The sequence below is a fragment of the Saccostrea echinata genome, unplaced genomic scaffold (genome assembly GCF_033153115.1).
Source record: "Saccostrea echinata isolate AGI-Se365-2 ecotype Australia unplaced genomic scaffold, CSIRO_AGI_Sech_v1 ptg000012l, whole genome shotgun sequence".
In the NCBI taxonomy this organism is placed as follows: Eukaryota; Metazoa; Mollusca; class Bivalvia; order Ostreida; family Ostreidae; genus Saccostrea; species Saccostrea echinata.
Window position 1 is genome coordinate 13,206,272 of NW_026889761.1, and position 26,229 is coordinate 13,232,500.

Here is a 26,229-nt window from a genome sequence, read left to right on the forward strand (position 1 = left end):
AGACTGAGAGAGTAATGATTACGTACGCTTTGGCCACTGTTGGCGCACTGACTGCTTGGTTCTACTTTGCACCAGAGCCAAAGCCAAAAGCAGGCATCTATAAACAGCGAAGTGTGCGATACACTATAAAATACTTCTTCTTTAGACTGATTTTGTGGCTTAGACAACGGAAAAATAAGCAATTGAAATCCACATCAGGGCAGAATGCAGGTTATGGGATGCGTTCAAGAGTTTCCCCAGAAGAAATGGACAAGGCCCAAGATCTTCCGAGTGTTCACAAACACCCAAAGGTAAAGGACTTGATGCAATTCATGATGTCATAATGCATTGACTAGCAAGAAAATTACATCATTTTCAATAGATAGGGCCTATGCAGTCACCAAATATCCATTTTCATACTAAACAATTAACTTTTTACTATTATATAACAAGTATGGATTCTGTACATTAAAATATTTATGTATACATGTAGAAATTTTATCGTTTTGCAGGCAGTAGATGCTGTATATTTTAATGCAGGAAACAGAGATGGCTATTTTTTGGTTACTGCAACAGCCAGAAGACAAAATAACATAGTACAGACACTCCTGTATTTACGAGTAAGAGCATCACTCTAAACTTTCTATAAAATAATGCTTCATAAAATATTTTTTTTTCAAAATATTATTTATCATTAAAGTTCCTCCAAATGATTTTTGGACATGTAATGAAACTCTTAAAGTTTTTCTATTACACCTGAGTTTACCTCTTAAATGTCCATTTAATTTTATCCAAAAAGCTTGAGAATGATGAATAAGCTAATTTATGTACTCCTAGCCTGGAATAAAAAAAAATTTTCTCAGCCAATCAAAGACAGAATTGAAAACTGCTGTTAAAAATCTGTGTCTATTGACAGACTCCAGAACTAGGTATCCTCCAAGGCACCTTTATGTCTCAGGGCACCAACCTAGAGGGGACAGATCCAGGAGGGTTTGCTGCTGGGGGGCTAAAAATGACCCCCCAAAAAGCAATGGAAGAATGGAGACTTGTCTTTTCTGGGAAAATGGTGTATGTATTATTTTTATTTATACCCACAGTTATAAATGCTAGAGGCTTCACTTTGAATTGTTTTAGCAAGGTTAAGGTTGCACAAAATGCTTATGTTAAGAATGTTTTTAATACTTTTAGATTTGTAATTGTTATTCTTTAATGGTATAGAAAACTGCAAGCATATTTGGTGTTAAGTCAAACTTTTTAAAAAACATTTTTAACAAACATAATACATGTACATGTATTATAATAATTGTTACCTTTTTCTCTTTTATCACATATATATTACCATGTCTTCTGTCATTGTAAGCTCATGCAGTGACACAGTGTATTTAATAATTAGCTTTTTTGCAAAAACTTTTAATTACACCCATTATCAACCATCCTCACAATGTCACGGGTCCTGAGTCAATTTGTTGCCATGAGACCCATGGCAACCAATTGACACAAGAACCCTGATTGTTATCAACTGTAATAGTACGTGTATTCATAACGGAGTCAAAATTGTTTTAAGACTTAAATTGTAAGTCTTAATAATATTTGTGAGTTGGGGGCAGTTATTGTCCTGCATATTTGAAACTTTGTCATATTTCAGAATCACGAAGACTGGAGAAGAAGTAGATGTGACCTTTGACCTTTTATGGACGGCCTTCACTCCGTATTTTGATTTTGATACGGAAATGAATCCTATTACAATGGCTGATGCTATCTGTAGAGAGACGTGGTCACGATCTTATTTTGAGGAACTTCAGAGGTTAATAATTGGAAAATTTTAGAAAAAAAATTTCAGAACACATTTTTCAAATACATTTATGCATGATTAAAAGTAAAGTATTTTTTTTCCTTTTATGCCCCCCTCTTTCACTGAAAGTATGGATATTAATTTGGGTCTGTCTATTCATCTGTCCCTCTGCCTGTGTAACACTTTTTGCAATGAAATTTGACATTACAACTCCCTATGGTCTCATGAAGACCACTATTGATTTTGAGGTCAAAGGTCAAGGTTAGAAATTCATATATTCTGTGTATGGAACACTTTCGTTTCCAGAGAATATCTCAAAAAGCCTTTGAGCTTTTACAGTGAGATTTTATATCACAACTCCCTATGGCTTAAAGTAGACCCCTATTGATTTTGAGGTGAAAGGTCAAGGACATAAATTCATGCATTGCAAATAACAGTTTCCAGATGAAAACTTCTGAATCAGTTTATTTTTATTTTTAACTTTTTTCAATGACATTTAATATCACTGTCAACTACCTGTGACCTAAAAAAGACCAGTAGTGATTTTGAGCTGAATGAGTCAAAGGTCAAGATCAGAAATTCATTCATTGCAAAAAAAAAAAATGGTATCCAAGATGATTACTTCAGTTTTCAATGAAGTTTTATATCATAATTTTCTATGGATAAAGAAAAAAAAACCTGATGATTTTGAGGTCACAAGGTCAAAGATCAAGGTCAGAAATTCATAAATTGCATATATAGTATTCAAATGATGAGTTAAGGACATGGATTTCTTTAATTTAAAAAAGACCCCTATCAAATCTAAGGCCAAAAGCTGAAAGATCAAGATCAACTTTTTTTTTCTTTCTCCATCTGCATTTTTTCATCCCTTCACCCTTTTCTTTTCTCCTTAAGTGGGGACACAAAATTTCTGAATTAGCCTAATGCAAGTAATTAACAATGTTTTTAAAGCCATGTTTTGAAAAACGGGAATACTTACCATCAGACAGTTATAATGTTCTGTAAATTTGTACTTTATACTTATAAATTCAGGCATGATTCAGTTACTCAGAATGTTTGTTAGAATAATATAATGTAATACAGTTTTTGTAGTATCAGCATACATGAATTGCAGCATCTCAATATTTTTTAAGACAAACTTCTAATTAAAATATTATTTTCTTTTTGACAAGCAATTTAAAAAAAGAAACATTGTATCTACCTCCATAACTTTTAAAATTCAGTTCTGTAATTCACACACTTAGATTGGTACAAAGAAGGATTTAACAATTGTTACAATTGAAGTACCGAGGGACCGTTATTTTGATGATTTCAGATATCACCAGACTCATTATGAACAATTTGGAGACATAAGAGGAACAGTTAAAATAGGAGGTTATGATGATATCAACTTAAATGTATCCGGAGTTAGAGACCACTCTTATGGTACGTATGATGTATTTATTATTTCAGGTATACGTTTATTACATTTTCATTGTCAGAAGTAGAGACCATTCTCTTGGGAATAGGTATGACATATTAGTTAAAGTACATATATACAGTGAAACTTGTCTAATCCGGATATTGTGTAATCCAAAATCTTGCTTAATACGATGTTAACTTTATGTCCATTTCAGTAAATTTATTTGTTTAAAATGTTGTCTAATCCGAAATGTTGTGTAATCCGGTCCTTTTCTTTGGAACCAGTAGTGTCCGGATTAGACAACTTTTACTGTATTATGCCTTCATTGTAATTGGTGTCTTGAAATGCAGAGAGACTGTTAGACCCAGAATGAAAGGTTATAGGCATCAGATAATCTTACATACTATTGAAAGTACCTTTATTTAGATCTTATTAAATTTTTTTAAAAATTGTAAACTTTGGCCTATTTTGTATATTTGCAGCAAAGTTTAATTAGTACATAAGTTTTGATTTTTGACTAGATCTTTAAGGTTTATTAAGTTATCTATTAATGGTCTTGCTGAAAAGATCTATAATGTTTTCCTGTAACAATTTAAGGCAATATCCGTGATTGGAAGGATTTACACAGGTACGCCATACAATACTGTACGCTGGAGGATAAAACAGCTGTTTGTCTGGGGGTCATCTCAATGCCACGGTCACTGTCAAAGTAAGAATTACTGTACTGTATTAGACTCTTTCAATATTTTACACCAATACTCATGCAAACTTGACTTAAATAAGCATAATACACATGTACATAATGTATATATATTACATTTAATAAATTTTGAAGGGTTCATGAAGGTTACATGTATGAGCTAAGACTTCACACACAGGCATATTTCATTAAATGCATAGTGAAAAAGTTTTCATGATACAAGCTGTCCCTTCTTCTCTCTCTTTCTTACAGACCTTATCCTTTTTTGAGGACGATAGTACATATATTATACATATAGTTGTCATGAAATAAGTTTATTATCTCGTCTTTCCAGTCTTGTTACATTACTCAACAATAACATTTTAATTGAAGTTAAGTATCAGGAACTCCAGAGTACATGTACATAAAGCTTTTATTACATACCATAGGTTGCTGTAGCAATATGCTTTCCTTGGAGCACTGTTATTCCTTTGTCTGCATTACCGTTGAGTAGTGTCATGAATGCTTATATTGGACACTCAGTAATTTGCAAGTTCATGTACAGTTATTGGTGAAAAAAATTGCCGTTACTGGAAGTACCTAGCTAACATGCTATTTTGTATGACTTTGACAGGTTGTTGATGGGGTACGTATTCCATCCAGATGGTAGACTGGATACCGTTACCTGGTCATCATTGGAACTTTTTGAGCATGGTGAGGATGGAATCCCGCCAAAGGAATTCAGTGCCAAATTTTCTGCCGGTATGAAAAGTATTTATAGAATCATTGGATAATGACAACCAATGAAAGGTCATAACATTTACATAGTTCTTAGGCACAGTGATACATGTATAAACTGTGGTTTCTTTATTTTTGTTGAACACCATTCATTAAGGTTGAGCTAGACAAAGAAATTACAGTCTAATATTGTTATCTTGAACTCGACAGGATCAAGTTTAAAATTTGAGATATCTGAGGATTCGAGATAACGAGGGTAAAATACATAAAGAAAAAGTGTTTGGGACTGCCAATGCACTTTGACATATCGCTGGTATTCAAGATACCAGTATTCAAGGTAACGAAGTTTAACTGTAGTGATCAGGGAACTTCATTTTTACTAATGATAGAATAAGCTGAGGAAGATGTCCACAAATTTATGTATCAACAAGATTGTATCTTGCTAAAACAACCAAATCTGGTCCCTACAACTATCAGTGAAACCACAGTATATGATACAATGATGCAAATTCTGAGTCTTATGCCCTGTTCACATGGAGAGTTTAATTCGTAGTAAATTAATGCGAAGTAAAATGATGCGAATTAAACTAATGCAAATTAAAATGCATTCACACAACAGCTAATGCGAAGTAAACTAATGCGAATTATAATTTTATTTCTACAACAAGGCTATCCAGTGAGGCTATTATGACGTCATTTACAAATCACGTCATATTGTGCAGAGCAGATATACATTTGACATACATGCAATCAATGTCATAGTGTCAGTACACATTTTAGTGATTAACTTAATTTTCCTTTGTTTTCCACTCAAAAATAGCACAAGTACCTATATTAGACCATCGACATGTGGCCTGTGACTTAATCTGCCCTCACGCATGCGTCAAAATTTAATTCGAATTAGCTTCACTTAGTGTTCACACGGAGCTAATGCGAAGTAATTTAATGCGCAGTAAACTAATTTGAATTAAACTAATTCGCATTAAATTCTCTGTGTGAACGTGGATCAAATTTAATTCGCAGTAACTTACGTTTAATTCGAATTAAACTCTCCGTGTGAACAGGGCATTAGTATATTGTTGACCATGTAACACACCATTTCTAGGTTGATTTTAAATACTGTATGTTTTAGGTGGGAAAATGTACAACATGAAATGCACTGTAGTTGATATGGCGAGATTCTTCATTGGAGAGGGGAAAGATGCAAGAATATTTGAACGATTCTGTGATTATGAAGTGAATGGCCAGAAGGGCTGGGGTATCAGTGAGTGGGATTATAGGTGAGTGGGATCATTGAGTGGTATTATAGGTGAGTGGGATCAGTGAGTGGGATTATAGGTGAGTGGGATCCGTGAGTGGGATTATAGGAGAGTGAGATCAGTTAGTGGGATTATAGGTGAGTGGAATCCGTGAGTGGGATTATAGGTGAGTGGGATCAGTGAGTGGGATTATAGGTGAGTGGGATCTGTAAGTTGGATTATAGGTGAGTGGGATCAGTTGGATTATAGGTTAGTGGGATCAGTGAGTGGGATTATAGGTGAGTGGGATGAGTAAGTGGGATTATAGGTGAATGGGATCAGTAAGTGGGGTTATAGGTATTCTCTATAAATAAACCTACTTGCCAAGTACTCTGTTATTATCCGATTATATTTAAGAGATTTTGATGTCAGACATTTTTTTTGTAAGTACAGCAAGTTCAAAATTTGCTGGATAGAAAAATCAAAGAATTCAAGTTGCTTTCCTAACAATTTGCAATATATTGAAACTAAGAGATCTGAAAGTATATGAATTAACTTCCTTCAATTTTTTATACAGGTATATTTTAACTGCAGTGTCTATTTTTTTCAGGAACAGCAAAAGATTTTTTGAGGATGGAGAGAGTATATGATGTTACATATAAGATATAATAGTGTACATAAATCTTGTATACACACCTGCTCAACTCACCAGTCAAAAAAAAGATATCTGTGACATATGCCACTGAACATATTTATGTCTTTGAAGAACAATTAGCATAACTGTGATAATAAAATCATGACAAATAATTTCACACTCCAATACATGTACTTAATTTTTTATGTCTGACACTTCATGAATTTCATAGGTTCAAGTATGTTGACTAACTATTGATATGAATGCTGCATTTGACCTGTAATCTCCCAGAGATCTATATTTAATTTAAATCATTCAATGATTCTCTCTTTGATTACTTGCCAGTATTTTAATATTTTTCTGAAATAGACCCTGGCACTAGGTTGAAAAACATTTCAAATGCTCTAATGTATTGTAGTTTGAGCTATATGGACAGTGGTTATCAGGCATGACAGCTCAATGGTTAGAGCACCTGACCAGGGATCCCAATTTGATTCGCGGTCCAGCCATTATTTGACTCCTTTCCAGTTAATTTGGTGCCATTGACCACCTTTAGACTTATATTTGAAAGTCCTACCAGGAGCTAAAGATTATTCTGGATTGTATGTCTTTGAAGACAAAGACAATTTAAGGAGGGGGGAATGTGGGGGATTCAGGACTGTTGATGTTGGCCTAGATGGCTTAGTGGTTAGAACACCTGACTAGTAATACTGGTGTCCCAGATTCAATTCCCAGCCCAGCCATAAGTTTTCTCCTTCATGTGACAGTATCATACTTCTTATTCTCAGAAATAAATAGAAAAGCTTGAAATTCCTACATACAAAATTCTCCTTCTTGGTTCCCCTCTGACAGAGGTACATCTGCACCCATTTTTGAATTAAGAAATTAAAAGATTTGACCTGTTTAAAACATGAAGGTAAGTGAAAAATACAGAATTTATTCCATTCTACAATGTCTATAAAATTCTTAAGTAGGAAAATAAATGAGTTGCATAAAACAGCACATAATGATCAGCAAGTATCACAATAAATAAAAAATAAATCATGTTACATATACAAGAACATTAACATTGTACATAAATATTAACAGTACATCCATATCTAACAACTCATATACAACTGATATCATTTATTATCACATCTGAGCAAAGCAATACATATTGTGGAATGTATAGAAGATATTCATATATACTCTCACAATTATATTGTAACAAATCAATAAATTTTGTTTTTATTTTGGTCTGGCATAATGCCAAATGTAGTTAGGATTAATGCCCAGTTAAAAATCTGCACTTGGATATACAGCCTAAGGCTAAAAAAAATATGTGTTCTTTTGGTGACCTGATCAACCCTAATTTTACCCATCAACCCTACTACTTCTTATTCCAAATTAATTTGAACCATACTTTTGTTCATTAAAATGCATATCTCAAGACACTGTTAAAACATGTCTATCCAAGTGTATCTAAAAGTACACTTGTTTTGTTGGGTGTGTTTATTCATATATGTGTATTTATATAGGACGAATAAACAGTGTATTGAATACTGATTCCTTCAAAATAAAAAGTAAAAAAAAAAAGAGTTATCGTCTACATACCTCTCCTAATTTTTTGGCTTATAACCAGGAACACACATTTTTTATTTGTCCTAAGCTGTCTAAACAAAGTAATGTAAAATGCCAATAGGAAAAAAAAAATAATACTGTTAAAAAAATTCTATGTTTTCCATTCCATTTTTAGTAACATTTTAGTTAACATAAATCCATGAAAACCTAGTCAGCCTAACATGTACAATAACTGGGTGGCAAAAAATATTTCCAGAAAGAGACAGAAGGTATAAATAACATAGGAGTCAAACTTAGTAATTAGGGGGTCTAGTATAAAACATGGTACTTGTATCCTACAAAATTTGATGTATATTAAACATCATAAATCTGATATAATGTTTTTACAATTAGATTCAAAGTTCATCATCTCAAACTTCATGGGACCCAGAAAAAAGTTTGAGATGTTTGAGAAGTCAGGATTTTGACATGACATCAAAAAACGATATAAAAGTCCTCACACCAACTGTTCAAAAGTTATAGTCAAGGTTGAAGATTTTTGCCGACAGAGAGATAGACAGAAGGACAGACCAAAAACTATATGCCCCTGAATCTTAGATACATGTAACGGGGGACATAAAAAGTACTTGAGACTTCCAGCTCACTTCAATATTGACACGTTATTCAAGATACCAAAGTTTAAGTGTATTTTTCATTGAAAAAAAAAAACCATTGTCAAGCATCGTTCAAGTAAATTGCTACCCTGGTCCCAGTGAGAAGAATGAAAACAAGTGTTTTTAATTGAAAGAATGGAACTTTAAAAGTCAGAAATAGTCTAATGATTTTGTAGGAAACTACATGCCCCTAGCTGGTTAACAGGAGGCATAAATTGTTTTGATTTATTTTGCTTTCACTTCTGTAGGAATATATGTACATGTATCACATTCTAGTCAAAAATTACAGTCGGTGAGAGTTTCTTACATTCTTAGCACCTCAGAATGAAAACATCTAACAATTGCACAATAAACAACTGGACAAATACCCTGCTACTTCTAGAAAGTGGATGAATAATTGCATAACATATTTATGTCAGAACAAAACATACTTCCCTTGAACCCAATTCAAAATGAAAAGCTAGGGAGAGCAAATAAATGAACTGAAAATGCATATATCCATAATCAATTATTATCACTATCAGTGAAATTTTATGTCAAACTGCATCAGATAAAAGGCTGTTTCCTTTTAGTTATTCAGAAAGAAAATATCAAATATGTTAAATGTTAACAGGCATTCCAACTGGAGATATTGTAGCCAACTGTGATCTACATCGCTGTGCAGTTGCTACATGGCACATCTATTGTTTCAACACTAGCTCCGGAACAAATCGGAGTTCCACCTAAGTTACTTTCTTTATGTTGATATTCCCGAGTGCACTTTTTATAACAATCCCGGAATGGTCCCACCCAGTTTATTGTGGATGCTGACCAAGAGGACCAATTTTTAATTTCCTACAAATGCTGTGATATATGCCACTGCATGTCCTGCAAAATCACATTCGAGGGGTCAAATTGTCATGGTTTAAGGAAAAATTACTGATTCGGTGAGATTTGATTTCATGGTTAAAGGAGAATCACTCTACTATAGTAAAAAATGTTAACATTTCGGGGGGGGGGGGGGGGGGGGGGGGACATAAATTCGTGGGTCTCTCCATACCATAAAAACAATGAAAATTAAACTCCCACACAAATTAGTGATTTTACAGTAACTGACAAAGTTGTTTAGGGCCCCACAGTATGCCAATGCCAGAAGCCTTGATCTCAGACCATATTATCCAAATCTCTAACAATGTGTCTTGCCCTCTTTCTGTATTGTTAAATGGAGATTTAAAACTACTTGGTTATTAACCATCAATGACCTTGAACTTTGATCATGTGGGCAAAAATCTGTTGGTGTCCTCATTCCTGCATTCTTCATTTGTGTAGTAGAAATGAATTGCTAGATTTAAAAAAAATTCCTGATATATCTATAAAAAGTCCAATACACTACAGAGAATTGATGACAGACAGATAAACATGATGATTTCTGTAGGCTATCCAAATTTTTATGCAGTGCTCTAATATGATTTAACACAGTATATATATATTACCAAGGCTTGTTGAACACCCTTCAGAATTATTAAAGAATGCTTATATGGGAACACAGACCTTACATTGTCTAATTGAAACTGTTTTATGTTAATTTTCTAGTAGAATATGTAAGAAGAAATTGAATAAGAAATGCAAGCCTATATCTACAGTAGGTGTAGTGTAGTGCCCTAAAACAGAATGGAAGTCCATGTCCTGGTAAAGTTCATGAACTTAAACACTTGAAAATTGAGAAACGAAAAAATATTTCAAAATTTGATGTTGAAAACAAGGTAATCCCCAAATAAATATGGTAAAAAGTGTTTCTACAACCAATTTACACATATTTTATGTATCACTTTTTGCACAAAACTAGACCTTTGATCTTTTTGCATTTAATTTTATAAAATGATAAGGAGGGACAAAAAGCAATGAAAAATAAATAACTTAAAAGCAGTACATGTACCAACAGTCATTAATACCAATATAAAACACGGAACAAATATGTAACGATGCCAAGCTTAATTCATGAATAAATACTGACGCCCAGATTTAAGTTGGTAACAGGGGTTAACACAATCTCTGAAGACTTGTCCTTTATAGAGGGAAGGGGCTTATCAGTGAATCCCCCATTCACTGCCCCACCCCCCTCAGGGACGGACCCAGATATTGTGGGAATCTCGCTGTCTATGGGTGGAAGGGTGGATTTTTTCTTTGATGTTGATGGCATGTCGACACTGTTTGACACCTGTATGACGTGACCTCTGTTGCTCTGGCCACTACTTCCTGTCTGTGTATCTTCTTCCTCTGCCTGTTTCCCTGTCTGAGGGCTGGTGCTTTCCTTTGATTGTTCCCCATCGTTACTGACCGTGGTCCCTTGTGTTGGGGCACTAGGCTGTCTTGGGTAATTTCCTCTACCCTGTCATTACAGTGATTTATATATACATTTGTGATTCATTATTTCAAATTGTTTTAATACACTGAATTATTACTAGTATTTGTTTAAGGATATAAAATTGTCCTACCAACTTAAATAAGAAGCCCATGGGCCACAACGCTCACCTGAGTCATACATGTATATGGCCCAGTTGTTAGATTTTGAATTATTCACTCCACCCCTGGGGGTCATGATTTGAACAAACCTGAATTTACACTACCTGAGGATGCTTCCATATCAATATGACTAATCATGCCTTTGATGTTCTTGAAAAGATTTTTAAAGACTGATTCCTATATATTCCCATGTAAAATTTTGATCGTCCAATGTGGCCCCACTGTAACCCAGGGGGTCATAATTTGTACAAATTTGAATCTACCATACTTGAGGATGCTTCCTTATCAATATAACTTATCATGCCCTACCCCCTGGGGTCATGATTTGAACAAACTTGAAATCTACACTATGTATTGAAGTTTTCACTAAAAGCAAGTTTCAACTCCTCTGACCCAGTTGTTCATGAGAAGAAGATTTTATAAGACTGATCCTAGGCCACAATTAAAATATTGTTGGTTTGGCGTTGCCGACTTAGTCTTTAAACGTTTGGGTCGGTAGGTAGGGAAAATATTTTTGTTTTTATAAATTTCAAAAATTTTACATGTTGTTAGTATCCAAAAGTCATGGGTTTTCGATAGTTTAACAACCACAGTCCGAATTGATTCTCAGTTTTGTCATTGATTTTCAAACCCTATTAATTTTAAACTTTTAATATACATGTACATAGTATTAAAAATCACCGACATTAAATTAGTGTAAATTCGAATCATGTGCACGAATCCAAGCATGGCATCTAGACTAGCAAATTGGACAAGACATTGTACCGTGAAATTTCTATTTTGAATTGGTATATCTTATTCATCAGTTTACTTTTAAACCACATTACCACAGAGAGTCATGCCATCAACTTCTGTTATACCGAGTTTACATTTTACCGCTTTCAACAGCCATGCTTGGATTCATGATACGCATTTATTCAACGTCACATAGACGCTTATAAATGAAAACTGTTTGATCAATCAAGCGTTTACATGATTCATTCCCATTCTGTACATATTACGCAAACGTACAAACACCTAAATCCGGATGAATAAAACCAAATAAAAATTATGATCAGTATCTGTTGAAAAAATTCTTCCAACCGCACCGATTTATGCGAGTCGGCCGGCAACGCCAAACAAAGCTAATTTTATTTTTGGCCCTATATATTTCTATATACCGGGTATTTATATTTCTATATATGTAAAACTTTGATTGTCCACCGTGGCCTCATCCTACCCCTAAGGGTCTTGATTTGAATAATCTTGAATCTATACTATGTATTGAAGTTTTCACATAAATTTCAACTCTTCTGGGCCAGTTGTTTATAAGAAGGAAGATTTTTAAAGATTGATTCCTATATATTTCTATGTAAAACTTTGATCATACATTGTGGCCCCACTCTACCTCTGAGGGTATTGATTTGAGTAATCTTGAATCTACACTAATGACTATGTATTGAGTTTTAACTCTTCTGGCCCAGTTGTTCATGAGAAGAACATTTTTAAAAATCGTTTCCTAATATATTTCTATGTAAAACTTTGATTGCCCTTTGTGGCACCACCCTACCCCAGGGTCAAGATTTGAACAAACTTATATCTACATTATTTAATAAAGCTGTCACTTAAGTTTCATCTTTCCTGGTCCAGTGGTTCATAAGAAGAAGATTTTTGAAAGATGTCATTAAATTTTCACTAATTCTTAATTATCTCCCTATCTATAGGGTGTGGCCCTTCATTTGAATAAACTTTAATCCCATTCATCCAAAGATTCTTTGTGGTAAATTTGGTTGAAATTGGCCCAGCAGTTCTGGAGAAGGAAGATAAAAATGAGAAAAGTTTTCAACAATGACAACGGTGGACAAAGGACAAATTTTGACAAAGTCTTTGGCTCAGGTGAGCTAAAAAAGAAGGTTTATAATACACAATATGATGGTAGTCCATAAAGTTTGTGGACAATGAAATTTTTGTCAAACTGAATGGTCCTAAATATAATATTGTATACCCAAATATTTGTTACGTGAATCAAAGTCAGAACAGTTTGGTTTTGATTGTTTTAACTTCATATTTTTTGAAAAATCATGGTCCTTAAAAAACACACATAGTGTGCACAGGCCAGGGTTAAAATGCCATAAACTTTGAAATAAAGTTTTCATATTAAAATGATTACAGTAAAACATGCTTATATCAAAGTGCCAGTGATAGAAATTTTTGCTTCATCGTAAACATAATTTGTTATATTCGTTAAGTTAACAATATATTTCAAAGCCACTGGGAGTGAAAAATCACTTGGCCCTTTAAGTGTCAATTCTTTATAAGCGTGTTTTACTAAATCATGGTTCAGATATAAGAATATTATTGTACACAGTTGGCAGTGTGGTCAGAAAATTATATATAGCATTTGTCTACAAACTTATTGACAACCCTCATAATACTCATTTTGCAAGCACTGATTAAAAAGTCTTACGTTGAAATAAATTGTTAAACAAAAATTTAATGGTTGAGTCAACTTAAGACATACTTTTGTCAAGTATTCTAATCATTGTGAGGAAAATGTACGATTTAAGTATTAAGATTTTGTGAATGCAAACCGTAATGTATTCTCTTGGAACTCTTCTATAATACTTCTTGTAGGCATCACAGCAGACAAATGTCATAATGGAACCAAATATCAGACATGTGCTGAAGAATGTAATGACCCATATCACCCCTGCTCCAAGTCCTGCAAAAACATATCAGTTAGAGGATTAGTACAATTCTTAATAAATTTTGCTGCAGAATACTTAAATTATTGGATTTTTTTTCTCTCAGTTACTGATGGCAGAGAATGTTAAACAGCTCACACAGTTTATAATGTTTCTCTTTCCAAATTGCACCCTACTTTAAATACAAATAACACATTATTCTTACCATCTTCAGATGAGCTGGTAGAGGTACCATTAGATGACATCAAATTTTGTTCAGAATATTATCCCCACCAGAATCATATTTTCTAAAATCTGAAAAATGTCATGAATGGATTTTGAGATTATATTACAGTACTTAAATATGTATGCACTTAATAGTATATTATAGGAATGTATTATGCACAGAAAAGAAAATGGGTGAAAACAAGCATGCTGTTTACTAGTCCAAAATATCTTTTATATGATAATACCTTTAAAAATTGGTCCCATATATAAAATTAATAGTAAAAAAAGTCTAACAATCCAATGTTTTACTACGAGGTCATAAAAAAATCAATGTTTAACTGCAGAGTGAGACATTGGACCTGTAGATGAGATATTGGTCCGCTTACGTCACACTGTGGACGGGATCAGCTAAATTTTATTTGCATTCGTTGATGTTCGAAGTGACAGAATTGACCAAGATTTACCGCAGTGCGGCTAAAGGAAATTTACATCATGGAAGCCAGCACAAGATGAAAAATAAAAGGTATAACAAAACATTTATTAACTGTGTTCTTGGGGCAAAATGTGTTTTGTCAACCCCTCAACAAACTGTTTGCCTTCTGCCTAACAGCCTCAGGCAACCAGTTATGCTCTTGGGTCTGACAAAATGCATGTTGCCTTCCAACCCTGTCAATAAATGTATAATATTTTCCAGGCTTTTTTCAAGATTTTGATACTTGTTGCATCATGAAAACGTCAGAAATGACACCATGACATGTCATTCATACTAGCTGTTAAAATACAAAGCCGAAGAAATCAAACAAGTTTTATTTTTTATCATCACCATGGTACTAGTTTAATTAAATAAAAGTTATATTAACATTTTAGTTTTCATGAAATAAAAAAAACTTCAATAATGATGAAATTCAATATTACTAGTACATGTCATTATTAGATTTGTATTAATCATTGTACTTCCTTTGAGTTTCAAATATATACGCTGGTTGAAAAATATGTTAACAAACGTTGAGGTCATCTTATATCTACTGGTAGTTGATAACAACTCAACAAACAACACCTAAGATTGCGAAATTGTTCAGATGTTTGAAAAATCATTAAAATTAAATCAGCAGCATTTCTCCGTACCTCAGATTTACAAGAAGAGAAACTCTAAATTCTCAATTAAATTACATATCCCCTGTTTATCAAAAAAACTTAAAGAGCAAGACAAGTGTCAACTCTTTCTTTTCGATGGATTTTGTGTGTTGTAAAGTTGTTGACACCAACTGACAAACTCTTATTCACAAGTCATTCGTGTGCATCACTTGCCTGAACTAATTGTTTACTGAAATAATCGTTTGAGTGATCTAGAATCAAACACATTTTGTTAACTGGATCAAAATAACTTCGTAGAAAAGATTGTTTTCAAATATTTCTTTTCTTCCCTTTACATAACAACTTTTCTATTAATATCAATGCGAAACCTACTATATGTGCACAATTTTATCCATAATTTTCCTAAAAACATCCTGTCTAATACTAATCTCGACAAAAACAATATTTTGTACGAGTTAACTTTTGCATCTGCAACATTATGTAACTGGGCACACTGAAATGCAACGTGACTGGTAGATTTCCAGTGAATGTAATAAATTTATCGAACAAAATTAACTCGCCATGGACATCAACAAGATAAAGAATAATGTGGTAAAAAGTGTCGCAACTAGCGAGGTTAGTTTGCTTAATTTAATGTCATCATCATTAGAGCAGCTGTAGAGTTGGGCGTGGATGTGTATTTACAGTGTTGTCTTTGCAGTTTGTTTGGGTTATCTGATTAATAATTAATAGAACAAGGGATACAGTTTTTACTGTATATTATGAACAAACTGCAGTATATCTTTAGGGCTAAGTGCCCCCTCCTCCCCGCCCCCTTAATAAAGGCCGTGGGATTTCCCTTAATTCTTTTTTCACAGTGTATTAAGCATTCCAAATTATATGTGATAAATCCAATATAGTGGTTATTAGCCCTTGGTGACATATTTAGCATGATAAAGTCCAACAATCATGCGTATGTGCCCCCCCCCCCCCCCATTTTCCCATTTTATTTCTAACTGAATCTTTCATGGTCATGCTGTTCTTTTAAAATCTGAATATACGTACATTTCATTAACAATTAAGGTTACAAACATGCACAGGAAGTTCACAATCTAATTAAAATTATATGTTATTGGAGATATAATTAAAAAGAGTTAATGTCAACAAAGTCCTTTAAAGAGAAAGATTTTAAAACATAAAACAAAAACATCCAGGCTCTTCAACTGTTTGTAGGAATTGAACCTTTGGAATTCAGATACACCAAGAATTTGCATGGTGACACCACTATTATCAACCCTGCTACTATGGTGATATGTTATCGCACAACTTGAATTTTTACTCCTTGCGCTGGTGAAGGACAGACAAGCATAGGAGATATCAATACCTCATTCCAGGGTTACTAGATCTCTTTCTTCTTCTTCTTCTTCCCTTTGTGGAGTGTACTCAATTTGAGTGTCAATACTCCAGTATTCTTTAGTTTGAAACAACAAAGCTATCGGAATGTCTATATGTACTGTCAATTTTAGTAAATTAAATGCAATAGCCATCATAAAGGGGAGTAAAGGAAGGAAAGAAGTGATAAAAAGAGTTTTTTTAAAAATAATTTCATTATATTCATTCTATATGAATTGAAGTCTAAGATTAATGTTGAAATCTCAAGTTAACGGTTGAAAAATGATAACCATCTATCCTTCTGTCTTCAATAATTCAGAAGTGAATAAAGAATTAGATTAGACAATTGAAATATGTACTGGTCAAAGCTGATAAAAACAGCTAATTAAGGTCAGACGACACATTCCTCAAAAATATATAATTTTTCCCAAGAATTTGTCATTGAAGTATTGCTACTTAAACAAGTTTCCTCACCAAAAATTGAGGTACCTTACCAGGCATTTGGGCAAGATACCAGAGGGTGATATTTCCTATATAATCCATATAGGTAATCTTTTGAATTGCCAATGTTACAATTTCTGGTGCACTTATTTTTTAAAACATATTGAAAACAATTAAGAAATCACAAGAGAATGACAATTATGAATAATTTTTGATATAATACCAAGGTATACAAAACATATAATTGAGTAACGTGTCGTCTGACCTTAACAGCATATTTATAGTCTTTGTTTGTAAGGACTAAGGCTCATAATGAAAATTGTATTTTAGAGAAATTTTACAATTCTACAACTTAAACTCATAGTTCTTTTTCTATTTCTAAGGAGGAAATTCTTCAAAATCATATGTCAGTTTATATTTTTAATATTCCAAACAAAAATTGAATTAGAATTTCTGTATATATATATATATATATATATATATATATATATATATATATACTGGATTCCATCATATCAAAAATCCTCACAAACAAAGATACATAAATATGCAGGGGTACTTTCCTCCATATTAAAAAAATTCTCACAAACAAAGATACATAACAGGTTTCTAGTAAATATTTCTCATGAAAATATTAACCAAAATAAAATATGACCTACAATTATGCTAAATTTTGAGTAATACTTGAATATGCAATTGAATACAGTTAAGGTGTGCAATGGAAATATGGACACTTTTTTTGAAAAAAAAGTACATTCTTAATCAGGATTGAGATTCTTTTTTATAGTTCTTAATTGTATTGGACAAATGTAACTTGTTTTTAACTACATATTGAAAACATTAAGATTTTCTGTGTAGACTAAATGTCAAGTGATGTGGAAGTCACATGATTTTAGCGAATTATATAATATATACTTGCAATATTTAGGTCACCTAGAAATTTAAATAGTGCACGGGCGTAACCAAGTTAAAATTCAAAATTTGGTTTATAAATATTTTCAGCACCCATTGTAGTTTGTGAAAAGCGCTGCTATCCTATTTCATTGTTAAAATTATATATGTAAGACTGCGTGCTGAATATTTTTGCTAATCAAGTGCATTAAAAATAATTGATTCAAGATTTTGACAGGATCTGCAGCATGCACTTTTCAAATGGCTTAATACATCTAGAGAAGATGTGTATATAAAGCTTACTATGATCCATAGAGTGTATGCCCTTGCACGCAGTCAATTTATTAAGACCCTTACATTACCCTCCAGTGTGCCTGCATATACAAATGTACATACAAATATACAACAGTACATGTATCAGCAAATAGGAATGGTATGGAAAAGAAATCACAGTAAAGTTAATGGTTTCTTAAATGTCTGCAAATAATGTTTTGTTTAATTATAAAACAGATTTTTCTGTAATGCAGTTTAATATTTTTATATACACCTCATATTTTTAATTTTATGTTGTTACAATAAATTATTACTCTTTCTATTCTCTGTGTTAAACTAATATAATATCATGATCTGACATAAAAATCATTTCTGAAAAAAATAAGCAGCGCTTCATATCTCAAACTACATGTATATTTCATTTGAATCTTAGACTAATGCTATAGCTCTTGATGAAAATCAATCTTGGGAAGTTTAAAAAAAAAATTGATGCTATATTAGTTCGTGATGAAAATCAATCTTGGGAAGTTTAAAAAAAAAATGTGAAATTTAGAACAGTGGGTTATTATTCCTTAATTTTGCGCAACTTTACTATCAACTAGTTTTTGGGTCTTAAACAGGCCCCTGGCTGGGGGGTCATAAAACTTAGATGAGCTCACTTTTGATCACTTTTAAGCTTGTCTAAGTTTTTTGGCCCCAGAGCCTGGTCTATACATGTATACTATATGCATGTACCTCTCTCTGTGCAAGTCCACACCAATGATATGTTTTACAGGATAGATATGGTAACTATGTTTAGGTTATTGTTTCATCTTTCAGTCTTACAGTTGCTACACATATGCTTGTTGGTCAGAGGAAAAAGATTCCTGAATATAAGATCAGAATGTCAGAAGTCAAGGCTAATTAATGATAAGTGTTAATATTGCTGACACAACATAAAGAGTGCAGTTTGATCTTCAGTTCTATAATTGCTACATACATCATGTACATGTGTATGCTAAGTGTTTGATGGAAGAAACCTAAGTTTATGCAAGGTCAAAGGTTAAATATCAAGGTCAATAACATCATAAGTGTAAGCAATATTGTCATGAAAGAAATGATGAAGTTCAGGACACTATTTCAAATCAATATTTGAAGAAAAAAAATTCTTTGAATGAAAATTTACTCTGTTTGATGTCCTTGTTTAAGTGTAATGATCTGTTTATTTGTAGGAGGTAAAACTTGAAAGCTTTTGGGAGAAGCAGACTTGTGTGATCTTGTTCATGAGAAGGTTTGGATGACCCACATGCCGCCTCCACATTAAGGAGGTTTCTTCTATTCATCCACGCCTTGAGGCCAACAACATCCGCTTTGTTGGACTCGGTGTGGAAGAGCTGGGCGTGCAAGATTTTGTCAAAGGAGGATTTTTTAGTGGAGGTTTAAACATATTAAAAATAGTCTATTGTAAACAATAAAAAAAAGCGATTAAAATCTTGCTCTTTTTTTAAGAACTTGTATTTTTATTGTTTGGATTATTCAATTCTAATCAAAACAGTAAAGATATACCGGTATTGTTAAATCATGTAAATAATGGATATACATGTAGAATAGTTATGCATTTAAACAATGGAAATTACAAGTTTTCAAAGTACATAGTGAAATCATTTTGTATAGTTTATTTTTGTTGTTGTAGAATTGTATATTGACACAAAAAAGCAGTGTTACAAAGATTTAGGTTTCAGAAGGTATGTATGGTATTAACTAAATTGTTATTTATAAAACAGTTTGTCCTTAAATATCAAATTTTTATAGATACCTTTGTCATGTTATCATTTCATTTTGGGATCTTATGTTTTGTATGATGTGACTTAATTCATTGATCAAATGAAGGTAGGCAGTATACCCCTCCTTTGACTTTGTTAGCAATTATTACTGTACAAAACCAAAAGTTTTAGTATCATCTGCTTTTCAGATTATTAGGGATGGTGTCAGCATCACTTTAACTTTATATTTACCAACATTCATATCATTGAACAATGCTCGGTCTTCTCTAATTTTTATGACTTTAGTAAAATACATACTGTTAAAAATTGAAGTCTCTGTTTATGGAGAACCCACTTAATTTATTACTTGATAAACTTTAAATGATTTGTATTTCAGACTGAATATTTTCTCAGGAATAGGAGCATTGTTTTCCAAGTCTACCAGAGATGGCTTGGCAAAGGTATGAGGAATTGTTTGACTTATACATGTATATTGTGGCTGCTTTTTCATCAGTTCTAGAAAAATAGTTCTAGTTCTATAAAGATCTAGTGATCCTTGAATGGGAGTCACATATTTTTAGCTTATTAGGTGACATTCTTTTAGTTCAGTAAGAATTGTAATAATTCAGTTTAAGTTTAGCCCAGTGTGGTTCATTGATTTTTCACACAATTCAGTAAGAATTGTAATAATTCAGTTACATGTAAAGTTTAACCCAGTGTGGTTCATTGATTTTTCACACAATTCAGTAAGAATTGTAATAATTCAGTTTAAGTGTAACCCAGTGTGGTTCATTGATTTTTCACACTTTTATATATTAGGTATATCAAAATATAAATGAAAGGAAGGTATAACATTATACATTTATTGACTAGGTTCGAGGGCAACATGCATTTTGTGGGACCCAAGAACCAAACTGTTTGCCAGAGGCCATTAGGCCGAAGGCAAAGAGTTTGGTTCAAGGGGATGACAAAACGCATTTTGCCCGAGAACGCAGTCAATAAATGTTTTGTTATACCTTTTATTTATTTATTTTATCAATATTACTTTTTGACATACATGTATGTCGAACACCAACGGATGCAAATGAGATTTAGCTGACCCCACCCATTATGTGACGTAATAGGTCCAATATCTCATCGACAGGTCCAATATCTCATTCCGCGGTCAAACATCGATTTTTTTATGCACGCTCAGTAAAACATTAGAAATGTTAGACTTTTTTAGTTTTGATCTATATAGGAACAAATTTTTACTTGATGGGGTTCATAATGAATGGCTAAGTATGTTTTTTTTGCTTAGGCAAACTCAAATGGTATATTTTCATCATAATTTTCCAATTTACACAAATTTATTAAAAAATATTATATTTGCTTCATGAAAATTATTTTGATTCCTATATTCAGTAACCTATTGCAATATTCATCTTCCTATTGTTTCTTATAATGGCATGAGACTTTAATGTTGAATTCACCAGGCAAAAGAACAGAATATTGACGGAAACATGAAAGGAGATGGATTTCAGAATGGAGGTGCTCTTATTGTGAAGGCTGGTGAGTGTCTCAATCAATTATAATACTTTGCATATATATGTAGAATGAAAATGGGTGAAATGGCACCCCCCCCCCTCCCCCCAATGGGAGAAAATTGATTCCCAAGGCCAATAATATATATTTTCCTGCCTAGAGGGGGACCATAACATTTATATTTCCATCATATCAATTCTATAACTGTTTAATTGTACTGTAGCTATTTGAAGAAAGTATATATTAAACCAAATTACTCAGCCTATAGATAATTACAAAAATAGTAAATTTATTAATTTTATTAAATTTCCTATAAAAAATTAATAATGAAAATAATGACATTAAAAATAGAATAATATCAAAGATGTACTGAGTTGTCATTTTAGCTGGTCTTCATGACACCTACTTTTGTCACAGAGTAGCTGCAGATCTGTAGCTCGCTGGTTTGAAAAAATTAGGATGGATGACCAGAGAGCTACAGTGCCACCAAAATTTTTTCAGACACAAAAAGTATTGGAACTACTCATTTGTGGTGATACTCAAGTGACCATTCTTTGTCTTTAAGCCTCTAATTTATTTTAATGGATAGGAAAGGAAGTCAAGAAAAAGACTGTAATAATGGATGACTCTGTATTTTTGTTTTTATATCTACTCCTTCATACATTTAACATTTTCTGTCATCCTAACTTTATTCCCTCAAAATATTTTTGCTTTGACATTATCAAAGTATGAAATAGAATGGAGTTTTTCAGAAAACAGAACATGAGAACCTGCAGAGTCTTATCAGAATTTGCATGAGGTTAGGTAAAAATAACTAATAAGTTGGCATTTAGGATACAGAAGGAATTTACTGTAGTACTTTGTAATCCTTTGTCTTTGATTGAAGATCCGAGAGGTACATGTATCTGTGGAAGTTTGCATTCATTCCAGTCTGTAACATTTATGAATATATTATAAAGTCTTCTGTATGTTTGCATGTTTATTGATACTGGTATTTACTTATCCACAAGATGAAGACATCCATGAACTTGCTCAAATTTCTAAGTTTTTTTTTCTGGGGAATTCTTTTTCTTATGTAACTGATATGCCCCCCCCCCCCCCAAAAAAAAAAAATAGTAAACCAAATCAAAAACAAAATATGACAAAAAAATGAAATATAATATACCGAGAGAATTTATTATTTCATAGACTAATATGACTGTATATATTTCAAATTAAGTAAGTGTGACACTTTATTTATTTCACACAGGTGGATCAGAGGTAATATACAGCTATAAACAGGAGGATCCCAGTGTTTATGTCAAACCTAATGACATCCTAAAGGCCCTGGGGCTGGAGGAGATAAAGGAGGAACCCCAGGCAGAAGAGGCTTCAGGGGGAGGGTGATCATAGTGGACGCTTGTGTTGAGTCCCTCTTTATCTGGGAAATCCAGGGGGGATTCCATAAGCTCATATGGGAAATATAGGGGATTCCACTTGCTTTGTTCTTTGTTTGGAAATCCCACATCTTTCACATGCAGCAATGAGTAAGAAATTAGAAAATCTGGGAGGAAATTGGTCTTATCTACATGGAAAAACCAGGATAATGAACCTTTTCAGTTTCAATATTTTCTTTTCATGATACAAGTACAGAAAAAATTCTCCAAGATGAAGTCTGAAATTTATGAAGTTTCATAAGTATTATGCATTGGTTAAAATAGTATAGAAACTAAACTGTACCCTGTTGTCAGACTTTTTCTTTCAAACAGCTGATGAAATGCAGTTGTTATTTTTGTACTCTGAAACAATGAGTGGGAAATAGAAAGTGATTCTTGATGACAAAGAGAAATTTTATAAGATGAAATTCAATAAGTTTCGTATGCATTATGCATTGGTTTAAATGGTATAGAAAACTAAATTTTGCCCTGTTATTCTGAAAATATACTTTTCTAACATCTGCTGAAGAGCAGAGGTATTTTTTTGTAATCTGAAAAAAAGTGTTAATTTATTTTTTACAATCTTTTTGGAATTCTGTATTAAATATGAACTAAATGCTTTAATGAGAAAAAGAGTTTTCAGTTACAACTGTAGGGAAAAAAGTTGACCTTGCATGTACATTAAAATGTGTGTATGTCTCATGTGCCGAACTTAAGAATGTATTCAATATATATTTTTTAATATATTTTTAACAAAATCAGGATAACAGAGAGTGATATCTAATATTATTTTGTCATTATGTGTTTTCAGATGCGTTTTTGTTGAATTTATACATTTGAATTTTATTTTAAACCCATCAATATGCTATTTAAGGCAGTTAAGTAAATTTCATAACATGGGACTTCCAACCTGTGTTGGCTTTAATGCTCTGAATGGTTAACCTAAAAAAAACAATATCATCCTTGTTTTCAGATATAAACTTAGTCCAAAGTTTTACCCTAGTTTGATTTAATAAGGAGTATAGGTATTTAGTACAATATTAAAACACCTCTATTTAAAGGCCATCTAAAATCTAAATGAGCTCACAGATGCGTATCAGTCATAACAATCTTGTACTGGTATTGAAGTAGATCTCCTACATGACAGACTAATGAGGTTATTGACCTATAACCCACAATCTGGGAGGTTTTTAATTGAGGAATATCTGTCTGGGAGATATATCTCCATTATCAGTGCATGGAGGCATTGAAACAGAAATAGTCCCACAAGTACATTGGTAGAAAACTGCCAAATTTGTCGTGTTATTAGGTTTTGTTTATGTTTTAAATGTTTATACTTTAGTAGTTATTCTGTGTATATGTATGTATATTTCAAATATACTGTCCTGTGCTTTTGTAAAGTCTCATTCAATTTATATTCTTCTTCTGCATATCAACGATATTTTGTCCGAATTCTGCATAATTTTCAATATATGTTGTGATACGTCAACAGTGAAATTTCTTTTTGCTGAGGAATTTTGTTAATTATAAAAGTAAATTATGTTTTAATCTCAGGGGTTAATGAATGATATATTTTTGCACCTTGATAGAAAAGTACTTGAATGTATGAAGTCATACCCTCAAAATTAATAAATGAAATGGTTATGATGGAAGGGAATCACTATACTTTTCTAACAAGATGAAGTTTTGTACCAGGAGATCACGTCACAAAGAAAGGACAGAAACATTTCATTCAGTTCATTTATTTTTTCATTGCTGTTCAAAAAGTATATACATTAATATATATATTAACATACATTACAGAAATATGTAATTTGTCATATTTACAGAGTAAAAAAGAAAACATACATTTGTATTGTCTTTTATTATTTAATACAACTATTAAAACTGCAAATGGCAATGTAAAATGAAAATGGTGTGTGAAAAAGGTTTTGTATGAATGTGTGAAAAGGGCATTTAGAAATTTTATTTTTTTTATGAAAGTCATCATTTACGACAGAATTGAGATAACACACACACCCTCACACACACATAACAAAATAACTTGATAACAATATCACATTCATCAATGTAAATAAAATATAGGGACTTAAAATGTTATTAAAGTTTCATTGAGATCTATGTAAATATTTTTATAAAGCTGGAATATCAAGGTAATATTATTGTGCTTCAATATAAGTGAATATTTACATTTGCTGTGTTTTTATACTAAGCTTACTGTGAAATTGATTTGAAAGTCATTTTTGTGTATACTCACGCGTAGAAATATAGACGTCGAAACTCGACCTAAAGTGACGTCACAATGAGGCTACAGAGACGTTAATAAAAATATGACGATATAGGGCAGCGAGAAATTCAAACACTGAGTATATTTTTGGTGCATTTAAGCATATAAAATGTAAATACATGTATAAGGAATGTTTTTAAGTTTAATGTGAATTATTGGTGTGTAAATCACACAGACTTGCACGTAGGCATATTTTTCATGAAGCGCTAGCGCGCTTCATGAAATATGCCTACGTGACAAGTCTGTGTGATTTACACACCAATAACTCACACAAAACTTAAAAACATTCCTTAACGATGTTGGATCCTGATATTTAAAGTCTTAAACTTTTTTTGTCAAGTATATTTTTAGCTTGTACACACATAGCTTATTTAAAAATCAAAACAAAATATGGGGATCAATATGCTTCTTTTGGCGCTACAGTACATTTAAAATGACCTTTTTGCACTGAATTTGTGTCTTAATCAAAAATAACATCTTCGACGTTTTCCCTCCAATATTTTTTATACAAATAAATCATGGGACAAAGTATGCTATTATTCTCTCTTAAAAAAGACACATTAAAATTGTGACAAAGAAAAATTTTCAAATTGCTTCGCATAATCAATTATTTGACCTTTCTGCACTCACAAAATGTCATTTTTCGGGCATTAAAAATTTAACAAGCAAGAAAAATATTTTTTAAGAAATAAATAACAAGTTTAAAAACTTCAATGGGAATTGAAGTGGGTCGGTCACGTGATCAAATCCTGTGAAGGCCGAAGGCCTTCTCAGAAGATTTGATCACGTACTGACCCACTTCAATTCCCATTGAAGTTTTTAAACTTGTTATTTATTACTTATATATACATTTGAGACGGACAATCGAATGTAATCGAATATAAATATTGCACTAACTGTGCGCCGTAGATTTTGACAAATTACGCTAGGTGTAGATCGGCTTGAAAAGCGGTTACGCTTCAAATTCATCTGGCAAAGGATTCTGTTTTGAAGGGAATAATCTGTGAAAGGCTACTTGTCATCAATTATAGTGAGCATAATGGTGTCTGGGAATTTTTGTATTCACCCATATTCGATGTTTAAAAACACAAGAAACACGTCCGATGTTTGATAATAAAA

General features: G+C 32.5%; 3 protein-coding genes across 3 annotated transcripts; 2 read left to right on the plus strand and 1 right to left on the minus strand.

Annotated features, from left to right (window-relative positions):
• LOC133185967 (uncharacterized) lies at positions 1-6,749 on the plus strand. Its single transcript, XM_061321252.1, has 9 exons — positions 1-290; positions 492-599; positions 896-1,047; positions 1,625-1,783; positions 3,087-3,196; positions 3,771-3,882; positions 4,487-4,614; positions 5,723-5,870; positions 6,439-6,749. Exons 1-9 carry the CDS (start codon positions 15-17, stop codon positions 6,476-6,478), a joined length of 1,233 nt encoding a protein of 410 aa, XP_061177236.1. The 5' UTR covers positions 1-14; the 3' UTR covers positions 6,479-6,749.
• A 659-nt stretch (positions 6,750-7,408) lies between these two features.
• Positions 7,409-15,322, minus strand: LOC133185968 (uncharacterized). Its single transcript, XM_061321253.1, has 4 exons — positions 15,197-15,322; positions 14,070-14,158; positions 13,751-13,881; positions 7,409-11,046 (listed from the first exon to the last, which is right to left on the minus strand). The coding sequence occupies exons 2-4, from the start codon at positions 14,107-14,109 to the stop codon at positions 10,654-10,656; spliced, it is 564 nt and encodes a 187-aa protein (XP_061177237.1). The 5' UTR covers positions 14,110-14,158; positions 15,197-15,322; the 3' UTR covers positions 7,409-10,653.
• A 405-nt stretch (positions 15,323-15,727) lies between these two features.
• LOC133185022 (prostamide/prostaglandin F synthase-like) lies at positions 15,728-22,794 on the plus strand. The gene is made up of 7 exons (XM_061320086.1): positions 15,728-15,781; positions 19,354-19,356; positions 19,447-19,558; positions 19,815-19,866; positions 20,282-20,345; positions 21,360-21,435; positions 22,658-22,794. Exons 1-7 carry the CDS (start codon positions 15,728-15,730, stop codon positions 22,792-22,794), a joined length of 498 nt encoding a protein of 165 aa, XP_061176070.1.
• The last annotated feature ends 3,435 nt before the right edge of the window (positions 22,795-26,229 follow it).

What these genes read in the sequence shown, in the direction of transcription:
- LOC133185967 (XM_061321252.1), top strand. Translation starts at nt 15, where the DNA reads ATGATTACGTACGCTTTGGCCACTGTTGGCGCACTGACTGCTTGGTTC. An exon ending in AGACACTCCTGTATTTACGA is followed by an intron (nt 600 to 895) that starts GTAAGAGCATCA and finishes GTCTATTGACAG; the next exon opens with ACTCCAGAACTAGGTATCCT. An exon ending in ATGCCACGGTCACTGTCAAA is followed by an intron (nt 3,883 to 4,486) that starts GTAAGAATTACT and finishes TGACTTTGACAG; the next exon opens with GTTGTTGATGGGGTACGTAT.
- LOC133185968 (XM_061321253.1), bottom strand. Translation starts at nt 14,109, where the DNA reads ATGTCATCTAATGGTACCTCTACCAGCTCATCTGAAGATG. An exon ending in TACCAGCTCATCTGAAGATG is followed by an intron (nt 13,882 to 14,069) that starts GTAAGAATAATG and finishes ATGTTTTTGCAG; the next exon opens with GACTTGGAGCAGGGGTGATA. An exon ending in TTCCAAGAGAATACATTACG is followed by an intron (nt 11,047 to 13,750) that starts GTTTGCATTCAC and finishes CTGTAATGACAG; the next exon opens with GGTAGAGGAAATTACCCAAG.
- LOC133185022 (XM_061320086.1), top strand. Translation starts at nt 15,728, where the DNA reads ATGGACATCAACAAGATAAAGAATAATGTGGTAAAAAGTGTCGCAACT. An exon ending in AAAGATTTAGGTTTCAGAAG is followed by an intron (nt 19,867 to 20,281) that starts GTATGTATGGTA and finishes TTTGTATTTCAG; the next exon opens with ACTGAATATTTTCTCAGGAA. An exon ending in TGCTCTTATTGTGAAGGCTG is followed by an intron (nt 21,436 to 22,657) that starts GTGAGTGTCTCA and finishes TATTTCACACAG; the next exon opens with GTGGATCAGAGGTAATATAC.